We start from the raw sequence: 13,643 nt of genomic DNA on the forward strand, positions 1-13,643 counted from the left end.
CACATCATAGTTCACATATTACATGCATGTCCCGAAAAGGGAAAACAACGGGAGAATCTTGAAGTTTATCTAGTCCCGCCCGCCATTAACTTCAAGAATAAAAAATAAATCTACATGCGATTAATCTGGGTGAACCGTTTTGGACTGGGGGCTAAATGTGGCCCCTTGATTTCATCTACGTGGCCCCCATGAGGTCAAAATATTACTTTATAAAATGGATCATATAGAAATGTTTGAAAATAACAATGCCTATAACAATTTTAACAACCACTTTTATCACCTTTTGAGAACGGAATTTATATTAAATTAAACAAATCATACGTTATGGAATAATACCATTTTATGTGTTTCATATATTTGATTTTGAAATAGATAAAACATCTATTTTTACCCTTTAGAAATCCTTATTACATTTTTTTTAAGAATTCAATAATATAAATCATATTAAGACTAAAGGATATTCAAGAATGTCCTTCTATCAAATCATTGTTTTTAAATGATCTTATTTTTTCACTGGTAATAAATCTCTTCTGAAGTGGTAAAAAAAATCCCCCAGAGTGCAACACCTCGGACTGCTGGCTCCTCCAGTTCCCACCTGTTCCCTCCTCTAAAAACAGATCAACAGTTGATTCATCTAATAACTATAAAGCACTTTTTTTTTTTTTTACGAGTTTGTTTTGGCACAAGGCATCTGTAGATTCATATCCAAGACTTAAATTATATATATATAGATATGTATTTATATGTGTGTTGGTGACACAGATCGAGAGATTTAAATAAAACAAAAAACCCTCCATGTTGGACTGGGGGGTCATCATCCTTGCAGTGACTCCTGAGCGCCATCAACACCCTGAACGTGCCCGGGAGTCATGAATTTTACATGCGACTGCGTTGGCATCTCTCCCTCCCTCCCTCCCTCCCTCCCCCCTTTTTAAACTCACCCGCCCATCCTTTTCCCTTCGTCTCCTCGGTGCTCAAGCGCGGACATCAGCAGCTTCTCGACCCCGGGCTCGACTCACCTGGATCCGGCTCCGACTACCCACGGTATCTCTCTCCCCCCCCCACCCGCCCCCCCTAGAGCGACCCGCGAGCCGTGACGTCAGCATGGCAGGTGGAGAGTGAAGGTTGCGAGGAGGAGGAGGAGGAGGAGGAGGAGGAGGAAGGTGCACTGCGGGTGAGGTGGCCTCTCCCTCCCGGTGAAACACCTTCACGGAAGGGGCTCCAAGCGCTCAGGACGAAAAAGGATGATGGACGGTCGGTCGCCGCCGCCGCTGGTGCTGATGCTGCTGATGCTGATGCTCGCCATTGTCGGGGGTGAGTTAAGTTTTGTGTGTCCGGTAATATGGCTCCGTCGATGCGCGTCTGCGAGAAAAAAAACAACACCTTTTTACGACAAGAAAAAGAACAACAAACATCACGCAGAAAGGCAGGTTGGAGGAGTGAGAAGGTCTATTCGGAACAATAGATTCGTTTGGAGAAAGACAACAACAAAAAAAAGATGCTCGTATTGTCACTGAGATTGGAGCTCACTTCACTCTGAGGTGTTGTGTAACAAAAAATAACACGAATTATTATTCAGGCGTTTGATGTTTCCTCTCCCTCTCAGGTACAGGGAGTATTTTTCTATAATAAAAAAAATGTATATTTCTAATGTATGTCTACAGTGTAGATTCTTTGAATCTTTCAGATATTAAACATTTAAAATGCTGTAAATGGTTAAACACGATGGCTTAAAATAGTGCCATAATGTCACCGCCGCCTGAAGCTCCTTTTATCTACTGTCGTCTCTGTCACTTTTTAACTTTCTTTTGACGATTGTTTTACTGAAAGAAAATCGTAGCACCTTCCCAGTTATTTAAAAGGTTTATATTGTTGCTATTTTTCAATGTATGGGACTGAAATTTGAGGATTTTGTTGTCGTTTTTGTGCATTTTGTTCCATTTAAGTTGAATACTTCTACGTATCTATTGTGTGAAGAGGTCCCTGGAGTTTTTTTATAATATGAAAAACTTTTACTATATGCAACATTTCTATATGCAACTCATTATTAACCAATTCGCCATAATTTAAACAGATTTCAAATCTATTTTATTTAAATATATATTCCTATCTAGATTTTAAGATCTTCCTGCAGTAAATGAAGTATTTCTAAGCTTTTGGTTAAGTAATGTCATACCTTTTTTAGCATTTGAAATAGAACTGGTATCAAGAGCTTGATGGGACAGCAGGTTCGCAGTCATGACCCAAAACTTATCCCTTGTTCCAGTATTAAAATTTAAATAAAAAAATACTTTTTTGACTTGTTGAGATAGAACGCATTCTTAGGTGAGGTAACAATACAGAATATATGTACACACACAATAAAAAGTAAAGCTCATACTGCACAAGCTAGTTTGTCCGGATGAATATTGGTCAGTGAAGGGTGGATTGAACGGTTCAATGCTCTTGGCACTTATTGGTTCATGGAACGAGCATCGATATTCTGTCGCCTTCAGGCTTCTGCATCACTTCCTACAAACGTGTGATCACTGCGCATATGAATTTATTTAAAGCATGTACAATGAAAGATGGCTGATGTCTCCTAGGAAGATGCTGACTGACTTACTACTGTGAAAAAGGGGATTTACTGCAGTGAAAATGGATAGTTTAGCCATAATTCCCTCATTTTCTTCTCACCCTCATGTCCCCTCAGGGTTGGGATTATTTTATTTTATAAAATCCCTTTTAGTGATATAGGCAAAGATGTCCATTTGAACGCAGCGACTAGTGCTCAGGTGTCTTCGTCTTCACCTTCGTCCAAGATGACGCACTTGAAAAAACATCCAAATACCTCTGTGGTGCTTGTCTGTGACGTCCATCTTAAATAAGTCTATATTGTTCTGTAATGTCTATCTTAAATAAGTCGGTGTTGTTCTGTAAAATCCTTCTTAAATAAGTCTATATTGTTCTGTAACGTCCATTTGAAATAAGTAAGTCTACATTGTTCTGTAACATCCATCTTAAACAAGTCTATATTGTTCTGTAATGTCCATCTTAAATAAGTCTATATTGTTCTGTAACGACCATCTTAAATCAGTATACATTGTTTTCTGCCGTCCATCTTAAACAAGTCTATATTGTTTTGTAACGTCCATCTTAAATATGTCTATCTTGTTCTGTAACGTCCATCTTAAACAAGTCTATATTGTTCTGTAATGTCCATCTTAAATAAGTCTATATTGTTCTGTAACGACCATCTTAAATCAGTATATATTGTTTTCTAACGTTCATCTTAAACAAGTCTATATTGTTTTGTAACGTCCATCTTAAATATGTCTATCTTGTTCTGCAACGTCCATCTTAAATAAGTCTATATTGTTCTGTAACATCAATCTTAAACAAGTCTATATTGTTCTGTAACGTCCATCTTAAACAAGTCTATATTGTTCTGTAACGTCCATCTTAAATAAGTCTATATTGTTCTGTAACGACCATCTTAAATCAGTATTTATTGTTTTCTAATGTCCATCTTAAACAAGTCTATATTGTTTTGTAATGTCCATCTTAAATATGTCTATCTTGTTCTGTAACGTCCATCTTAAACAAGTCTATATTGTTTTGTAACGTCCATCTTAAATATGTCTATATTGTTCTGTAACGTCCATTTTAAATATGTCTATCTTGTTCTGTAACGTCCATCTTAAACAAGTCTATATTGTTCTGTAACGACCATCTTAAATCAGTATTTATTGTTTTCTAATGTCCATCTTAAACAAGTCTATATTGTTTTGTAACGTCCATCTTAAATATGTCTATATTCTTCTGTAACGTCCATCTTAAATATGTCTATCTTGTTCTGTAACGTCCATCTTAAACAAGTCTATATTGTTTTGTAACGTCCATCTTAAATATGTCTATATTGTTCTGTAACGTCCATCTTAAATATGTCTATCTTGTTCTGTAACGTCCATCTTAAACAAGTCTATATTGTTCTGTAACGTCCATCTTAAATATGTCTATCTTGTTCTGTAACGTCCATCTTAAACAAGTCTATATTGTTCTGTAACGTCCATCTTAAATAAGTCTATATTGTGAGACTGTTTGTAGCAGAAGCTCAAAGAATAACAAGCGATACAGACCGGTAGTATAGTGATGGGCTGGTGAAGCATCATGATTTGTGATTTGTAATTCAGGAGACGTTTCCAAAATTTCTAAGGGTACAATTGCTTCCTATCATCAGCTCTTTAAGAATTATTTTGAGGGCTATATTGTTTGCGTTGATGAACAAGCGGTTGCTGTGAATCAGCTTTATATTCTCGGATTAAACTGCATTTGTGTCACGTTTCGTATGAATGACCTTTAATCAAAATAAACCCCCCTAGATTGCCGTCCATCATGGGTAGGGTTACCATTACCCTACCCAGTATTGTCAGTCTCCATCTAAACACTCTCACCCAGACCAACGGTGACTCACCCTCACCCCCTTTTTTTCTCCCGTTCACTCCCTCATTAACACGGAGGTCTGCGTTTTGAGTGGGCAGGTTAATGAGAAGCAGCTTCTTCTGTATCCTGTCATCAAGGACGTCTGACGTATCATCCTGCAGTACAAGGAAACGCTTCTAGAACACACTCTTTTTTTTTTTCACCCCTCTGTTTCCATGGTGAGCCGGCATTGACTGGTGAAGTGTTGATGCTATTAGGGCCATATTTGACTTCAGTAAATTGTCTCTAATTGGGTGTTGATTTCCACTCAGGGACGGTTAGCGTGAGCGCGAAACTCATCGGCGAATTGGAGGAGATTCTATTATCGGAGAGTTTTGCGATCAAATATATTGCCGTGTCAGCGCAAATCGTGAACTAAAATAATCTATCACTTCAGGTCCAGACACACAAGCAAACTAACTTTAAAATGTATTGTTTTATTTAGTTTGGGACCACAATCCCTCCACCAGCTATAGATTGCTTTTTTTTAAGCGAACAAAAGTGTTGAGGAAACGCCGGGGAAACCGGCTTTCTATAAAACTGCTGTGTCACCATTTCCCTGAATTGGCAGCTGATTTAATAATCGTGTGATTTATTTTACAAGCAGGGGAATTTGCAATCAAGTCTATTAAAGGGTGAAAATAATATCTTTCTAAAAGCCTCCGTTTAGCCCACTCTGTATTTCAGTGTCACCGTCTGACAGCATTAAAGACACATTTATGGCTAACAACCTCGTGTAAATAAGCTTACAATTGTAACATTCTAATCTCGACTTGGCACGAAATAGGAAAGAAAAGTTAATACTTCCATCATAATCGTACACGAAAATGGCTAAACTAGAGAAGAGATGTATCTTTATAAAATACTTCTGATTATGATCATTTCCATTGGATAAAGGGAAGTATAAATAAGAAATAAAATACTTACTTATAACTTGATAATCCTAATAATTTAGGGTTCAGTTCTCTCTATAAAATCATGTATTTCAAAGCAACAGATTTGTCTTAAGAAATACAATTGTTACACAATCAAGACAGGAAACATAACTTTTAATGCCATAAAGCTATTTTTGTCACTACTATTTCATAGCTATTGATGTAAGAACGTAACGCATTTTTATTATCATCCAAAAAACATCACTTAAATTAAACTCTTATGAGCTGTTTGTGTTATTATCATTACATATGTCAACACAGACATACCCTTATTTGTGCCGGTCATGAGTCTGGATTAATCAATGATGGGTTTTTTTACCAAAAGATTCGTCTGTGACGTACTTTTGCTTAAGTTTCGAAATGTTGTGCAGTCAAACTCTTTATAATTATCTGATAATAGATCCGTTTTGAAGCCACAGGGTCATTGGTTCAAGCACAGCCAGGGGGGGTTGATCTGAGATTGAGGTTAGAGTTTCTAGATTGCTTTTGTTTATTTATTTTTACACACAAAATAACCAAAGGTGCTACTGAGAAAAACATCTTATATTCAAAAATAGAAATAGATTATTGCTCAGCTGATATGGGATTGATTCTCTCCATGTACGTCTAGACAATCCATGGTTTAATCTACTTATGTGTAAGAAATGTAGATATTATGTCGCCTTTATTAACTCATTTGAAAGGTTTCCCTCTTTCGTGGATCATTGATCTGGACCAGAAAATACTGTAACTTACATTTTACTGTAAAATATCTATTCCTTCCTTTCACAAATTCACGTTTCATGACTTTCATAGTGTCACGTTGCTGGTCATCAAACTGTAAAAGAACATCTAAATCGCTTGATGTTTTTGTCAAGAACTCCCATCATGCATTGCCAACTGACCACCCAAGGCAGCAGACTGCCTTCATATAGGGGTGAATGGCAACAATTAAAAACTTGAACTGACTCAACCTTTAATGGAAAAGTTGAGTTCATTGCTTCTTTGAGTGCGATAATGTTTACACATCGTGATCACAAGGAAACTGTTACTATCCCTGCTTGTGTTGCCAGGTCTCTGGGAGCCTTTCTGGACTTGGTCTCACGCTCAGGTTTAAATTTTGGATGGAGTTTGACACCTCCGTTTAACCAAGGATACGAAGACAGGGGATTGAATTAGACTATTCAGTACCGTCGTTTCTCTACCTCCTTTGAGATCTTGAGTAGTCTTGTTTGTGTTTTCTCTTTGAAATCAAATGTATCATCGATATCATGTCGTATTTTCATTTCCTGCTCATACTTATGTTTTAAAAACCGTCCATCTTTTGACTTGAGGATTTTTAGAAGAAACCTAATATATTGCAATTGCAAAAATAAATCTTTATAATGTAGTTATTTGTATTTTTTGTACTTGTTTGTGAATCATCTGTATCTTATTAATACTGTATCTACTGTATTATGTGTGTACAAGCTTTTATATGAAAGGTTTTGCTCTGACTTCTACTAGATCAGAGGTTCTCGACTGGTCTTTTGGGATGTATCTTCACCCTAAATGAGAAGCCAATTTAAAAAAATCGGGGCTTAGAAAAACATGAAAAATCACCTCATGCTTCATTTTAATGAAAATAAAAGCAGATGTTTGTTTGCCCAGGGTAACGCAGATGACCTACTGAGAGCAGCTTCTCGACCTACTTTCAGGTCCTGATCCACCAAATGAGAATAACTGCTCCAGACGTTTTCGACCAAACGAGTTACTAGTTTAGCAAATTTTTGTTCGCTAACTTGACAAGTAATTTTTGAAGTCTGACAGATTAAGAATTAATGAAAGCTAAGGTCAGGTGCGACGCTAACACTGAACTTCTATGTAAGCGGCTACAAAATATTGTCCCTCAATTGGTCTGTGGCGTCACGATACAGGGCCAACGATACGATATGTCGTGTAACTGTAGTAACAAGTGTATATTTGTAGTATTGTCGAGTACTTGACTCTGGTGTTGCGGAATTTACAGACCATATGACTCTTATCTTCCTTTATTTTCTTTGAAACCAAAAGGTCCAAGCATCAGCTTTAAAATCTGCTGTAGCCCACTGTATCCTCTCGTCCTCAGTCATCTCAAAGGATTTTATCATTTCTTTAATTCCAGAGGATGTAATGACTGCTTGCAGCGGGAAGATTTACTGCTACACAAAAATGATCAAACTCTGTTAATATTTGCATGTTAATAATAAATAATAACAATTTAATATGAATATATAAATATATAAATATATATATGAATTATTGTATACAGACTTTATTGAAACAAAAGCCACAAAAGAAATATGCAAAGAATATATGATTCAAAAGATAAAAACAAAAAGTGCTGTTGAATATTGTGTAGTATTGTGAAAAATGAAAACATATCATGATATAATACAACCCTACTGTTTGTGTTTGTGAACCGGTTGTTTTCCAAAACAATAACATGTTTTTTTTAATCCTAAAATATCCAAGATAAGATAGACTGAATGTTTGGTACGTTAATATTTTGTCTTTTTGTAAAACCCTGCCCCATTATATATCGCACTATTGTTTTGGTTACAGACGGTAGCCTAAAAAACGAATTTAATTTTCATTATTTTGTTTAAAAAGAAAATCCATTTATAAAGTTTTGAATGCGTTCATACATGTACCTTAAGTAATCCACAGCAATTTTATTTTATACACACTTTATTGAAACAAAAGCCACAAAAGAAAACTGCTATATGCTATATATGCTAATGAATATTGTGTAGTATCATATCGTGAACAATTAAAACAAATCATGATACAACACAACCCTACAAAACTGCAGAACTTAAATGATCAAGTATTGGGTGGAATAAACAAGAGAATAAAGCAGGCAGGAGCCGCTCATGTGGCTTTAAATGTTAGCGCCTGCAGCCGAGGGGTCAGTGTTGATTCCAGAGTTCAAACTGTGGCGCACTCTGGGCGGAAATGCTACCAACATGAAATATCACATTAAAGAGCAGCTGAGTTCTAATGAGTCATTTCATCCCTTCAGGGAGAAAATCTGATTAGCACCATCCTCGGAGACAGCGAACGCACACAAACACATGCTCGGAGATGAACGCACTCGGAACACATGGAGCCTCTCGCACACACTCTCTAACCTGCAGCACTTCCTTGTGATTATACTTCACGAGTTCGACACGACGGCACGCCGTTGTCTAACAGCTGTGGAAACAAACAACAAAAAAGCTAGTTATAATAATGCGGCGGTGGAGCATTCAAACACGAGCGCTTGTGCAGCAGATTTCACACGGACAGACAGCAGGACTGCACCAGGAGAACGCACACCTCCGGAGCGTCGAAAATACTTCCTTATGTAAGAGTCGTGCACAAATGCATTCTGGGTGGTGGTGGTGGTGGTGGTGCACAAGGAGGCTCAAGGACGACGAACCACCTGTCCTCTGTGCTGCGAGGACGTGGCCGTCCTGTTGTTGTGGACGTCTCCTGTCGTTTCCCCTCAGCAGGCCATGCATAATGAACGGGTCTGTGGTGCCGACCTGCTGCCGGGGTTACTGGATACAGAGCCGTGCGAGCCGCCGACTCATCCTCGGAGGGTTCGGAAAGTTTGTTTCAGACGCTTTGAAAATACATGTCCGTCCCTACTGAAGAGTGTACGCTCTTAAAAGATTTCTACATATATATAAATAAATATATATTTATATCTATATATATGAGGAGTGTCAGCATTGCAGTGTAATCCCATTACGGCAAAGCCCTTCCACTAGTTATTAGATGCACATTTATTCTTGTAGACCTACTTCAAGTAGGGACAAAATTATAGGCAACATAACATAAATCACAGACTTAATGCACAACTTCAATAATCTTATTTTTGGACTATACTTAAAACTATCTTAAAATCCATAGTTTTATTCCACGCAGCTCCATAGTACTATTCCACAAGTCTCTGCTGTACTATTCTGCAAGTTAAGTCGAGGGTTGCCGGTCTCCGTAGTATTATTCCGCGACTTTCTGTAGTATTATTTCGCAGCTTTATGAAGTATCCTTCCGCGACTCTCTGTAGTACAATTCCACTACAAATGTTTTGTTATTTCAATCACTCTGTAGTATTATTCCGTGGCGCTCTGTAGTATTATTCTGCAACACTCTGTAGTATCATTCCACGACTCTCTGTAGTATTATTCCAAGACTCTCCGTAGTAATATTCCTTTAATCTCCGTAATATTTCGCGAATCTCTGTAGTATTATTCCGCGAATCTCCATAGTATGATTCCGCAAATCTCTGTAGTATTATTCCACTACAAATGTTTTGTTATTTCAATCACTCTGTAGTATTATTCCGTGGCGCTCTGTAGTATTATTCTGCAACACTCTGTAGTATCATTCCACGACTCTCTGTAGTATTATTCTGTGACACTCTGTAGTATCATTCCACGACTCTCTGTAGTATTATTCCAAGACTCTCCGTAGTAATATTCCTTTAATCTCCTTAATGTTTCGCGAATCTCTGTAGTATTATTCCGCGAATCTCCATAGTATTATTCCGCAAATCTCTGTAGTATTATTCTGTGAATCTCTGTAGTATTTTTCCATGAATCTCTGTAGTATTATTCCGTAAATCTCTGTAGTATTATTCCGCTTCTCTCCATGGTATTTCTCAAAGAAACTCTGTAGTATTATTCTACGAATCTCTGTTGTATTATTCCACGACTCCCTGTACGAACAGATTAGCTAAATTCTTGGCAAATCTATCGCCTTGTGGTTTTGAAATAATGCAACTGTATTTAACTGTCACATGTTCAATTATTATTATTAAAGCAAGGCCAGTAAAGCTCCAAATAAAAATAAATGTTACATTATAATCTGTTTTTTCATTGTGTTGCAACAAAATGAATCCAAACGAGTGCTCGTTCCAGTCGTCATTTGTCTTTCAAAGTACTGCTCAGTTAGTCTGTCATCACTGTACTGCGGCAGCGTTCCAGACCGTTGATCTCTGCAGCACATCAGCCGTCGCTCCAAAAAAAAAAAAAAAAAGCTTGTCTATCTTCTCCTTCTTTTGTCACTTTCTCTCTTTATTCTCTTCCTGTCTCTTTGGACCGATGCCTGATCACAGATCAGATCTGCAGATAGAGACGTATCTGTGGTAGCAAGTGCAAAGTCGCCGAAGCCAGATGTGAGTCTGTGGAAGCCGTGTCTCCTCATGTGTGAGTGTGAGTGTGTGTGTGATTGTGTGTGCGTGCATGTGAGTGTGTGTGTTAGTGTGTGTGTGTGTGTGTGTGTGTGTGTGCTGACCAGCCCCGGAGAGTTAACAGAAGCCGAGGGAGAGCAGAGGTTTAATGGGAACTTAAGCGCTGCTGAAGAAGAGGCAGATAAGAAACATTCATAAGAGTTTTAATTTTGTCCGTTTCTTTTTTCAGCTTCACTTACGGAGAGTAGTTTTATCTGATCGTGGAACAGAGAGGAGAGCGGAACATTTTACACGTTAATGGTAAAATTAACCATTTCCTCAACATGTTTAAGCCATAAAGAGAATGGAGACAAACACTTTTAGCACAGAGGGTTTTTCATTACATGGATGACATTATCTACAATAGTATTCAGAAAACTAGCATACTTTGTTTTAGGTTGTGAAGTGCTAAAAGGGCTACTTTTTAACATGTTAATTAACATGTTAATTTGTTTATTGATACTGCAATATTGCAATATTTACCTCCCTGTATCGATATTTGACAGCACTGTATCGATTCATTCATTCGTTTTCATTATAGCTTTTAAATCACATTTTGTTTTTATCCTAGTTTTTAAATAAACTGTGTGCAAAATAAAATGATTATATATTTTCTTTCAATTAACAACTAACATTTGTTCATCTTTGTGTTGCAATTAAACTTTGCTAATGACTGCTGCCTGCTAAATGGCAGCAGTATTTACAATAAACTCATGTGAGATCGTAGCGACGACTGAGGACGAGAGGATACAGTCAATTCCAGCAGCTTTAATAGCTGATATTAAAATATAATTTGGTTTCAAATGAAATCAGCAACGACTTCGTCAAGAGTCATGTGGTCTGTAAATCCTGCAACACCAGAGTCAAGTACTGGACAATACCACAAATATATCCTTGTTACTTACTTGCTATTATCACAATATATCATATTGTTTCTCCTGTATTGTGTGACGTATGGATTCTTGTCAATATACTCCCCTATTTCCCCTATTATTTTATTGATTTTCTTTTCAATTAAAAAAAACCCAAATGGTACCAATATTGATCCTTGTGGTTCTACAGTACAGGAAATGAATGATTGCAATTGAGCCACCACTTATCTTGAGTATCATTGCCTGTGTGTATATTTAATTTAACCTTTTTTGTCATATTTCCCTAGAATTTTAAGCAAAATTAAACTTTGTTTTATCATTCTTTCACATTCTTCCAGAATAATACAAATCAGAACGGAATCCTTCAAGCATGAATAAGAGTAATTGGAAAACCATGTTCCGCGTGGTCAAGCATGCAGTAGGTGAAATATTTGAGTGTACTTGTTTCTCTCAACACCTGCTGCTTTTGGCCCAGCGAGGATTTTCAGGATTCCTGGTTGATTAAACATCGTCATCAAATATACTGTAGACAGAATAAGACGAGACATTAAAGTTATTTATCAGCGATAATGAGTTTTTCATGTTTGTTTCCCATGTGTGTGAGAGATGAGCTCGTACAATTCATGAGGAAATACCTGAACAGAAACACATTTGTTGGAGAGGATTCATTATTATCCATCGGATACACACAAGGTTAACATTCAAAGCAAGAGTCTGTATTTAATCAAGGTTCTGCTGCCACATTTATTCATCTTGCAGAGAAGTTCCCAGACTGAGCCAGAGTGATGCGTTTTTGTTGTACCGGCTGAAATCTACACTTTAGGAAAATCAATTCTTTCTGAGCATCAGTCAATTTGAGAGCGTTTGTATTTGCAGAAAACACTTTCATGTGAAATCACAAGAGCTTCTCGTTCAGTTCCAACGAACACATGTTGATCTTTTAATGTTTTTTATAATCATTTTTTTCTCCTTTATTTTTTTCATTGTTAAGAAAATACAAAAAGAACAAGAAAATGAAAATATATATATGATGTCATGTCCAACTTATTGTCAATAAAAACATATAATAAAAATAAAATACTTCTTTAAACTCATATAGATGTTCAATTATCTACTAGCAAGGTGCTCATGAGGTGCAGACTTACGCCAAGCAGCTCATGTCCACCACTAGAGATTTTTAAATTTTATTTTTTCTATATAGTTAAATATATTTTTAGCATTTGAAACATCATGGATAAATGAGCTCAGTGGGACAGCAGGTGGCAGTAGCAACTCTGTAACTTGGTTGCACAACACATACAATAGGCGAGGAAGAAGGTTGTGGAACTCACACTGAAGCTACTTTTCGCAACAGTATTCAAACGTTCAAAAGTGGAATTTTGTGATTAGATCTTTTTAAAAATATGTTACTCGTTTTTGAGTTATTTTGCCAACAGACGGACAGACAAAGAAGATCACAGTGTTAGTGTCGCTACAAGTTAACATATTAGTATCAAACTTTAGAATTGCAACTGCGTCAACCAAGGTCAAGTAGAATATAAATTGGTTTAAAATCTTAACGCCTGTGATTCTATTCCACAAGGTTTTGCAAAGATGTGTAAAAGCTGGACTGTTTTGGTTTAATGTTGAAGAAAGTATTTGTCCGACTAAAGGCTTTACAAAACTTTAAAGTTTAATCCAGACAGACAGTCTTTGCTAGCTTTTCCAAATTCAGGACTCAAATCTAAAGATGTCTCAGGAAACAAACACATCCTGGAACTGAATCTCAACTCGTTTTTTTTATTCATCACCATTTTCATTAAAACAATTTACTATATATTGTAAATTCTTTATAGCCTATAAAACTTCTTGAAGGTATCAGCCGTGAAGACCCTTCAGTACCATTCTCTCTCTCTCTCTACGTTTGCTCTTTGTTGCTGACCATAGCTTGTAGCTGTGTGAGCTGCAGTTCTCCAAGGAAATATCACAGTATTTAAAGTTCAACTAAACATATCCGTTATTAGTCTTGTTGCTTTAAAGGTTAAATGGGCCTGGAAGGCGTCGTTTGAGGTTTTTTATGGAGAATGTTTTGCATGAATTAAATATGAAATATGATCTTGATCCAGATCTAATAGTCTAAGTGCCGATGGTGGCAAATGATTGTATTGTGTTGAAAAG

General features: G+C 36.9%; 1 protein-coding gene across 1 annotated transcript in view; it reads left to right on the forward strand.

Annotated features, from left to right (window-relative positions):
* Positions 1-1,197: 1,197 nt before the first annotated feature.
* The window catches only part of chrnb2 (cholinergic receptor, nicotinic, beta 2), a 38,367-nt gene continuing 25,921 nt past the window's right edge, over positions 1,198-13,643 (forward strand). Inside the window, exon 1 of the mRNA XM_087812292.1 lies at positions 1,198-1,314. Coding sequence (XP_087668418.1) covers positions 1,245-1,314 — 70 coding nt within the window. The 5' untranslated portion in view covers positions 1,198-1,244. The remainder of the gene's footprint in view (positions 1,315-13,643) is intronic.

The sequence above is a fragment of the Callionymus lyra genome, chromosome 17 (genome assembly GCF_982586985.1).
Source record: "Callionymus lyra chromosome 17, fCalLyr1.hap1.1, whole genome shotgun sequence".
Lineage (NCBI taxonomy): Eukaryota > Metazoa > Chordata > Actinopteri > Syngnathiformes > Callionymidae > Callionymus > Callionymus lyra.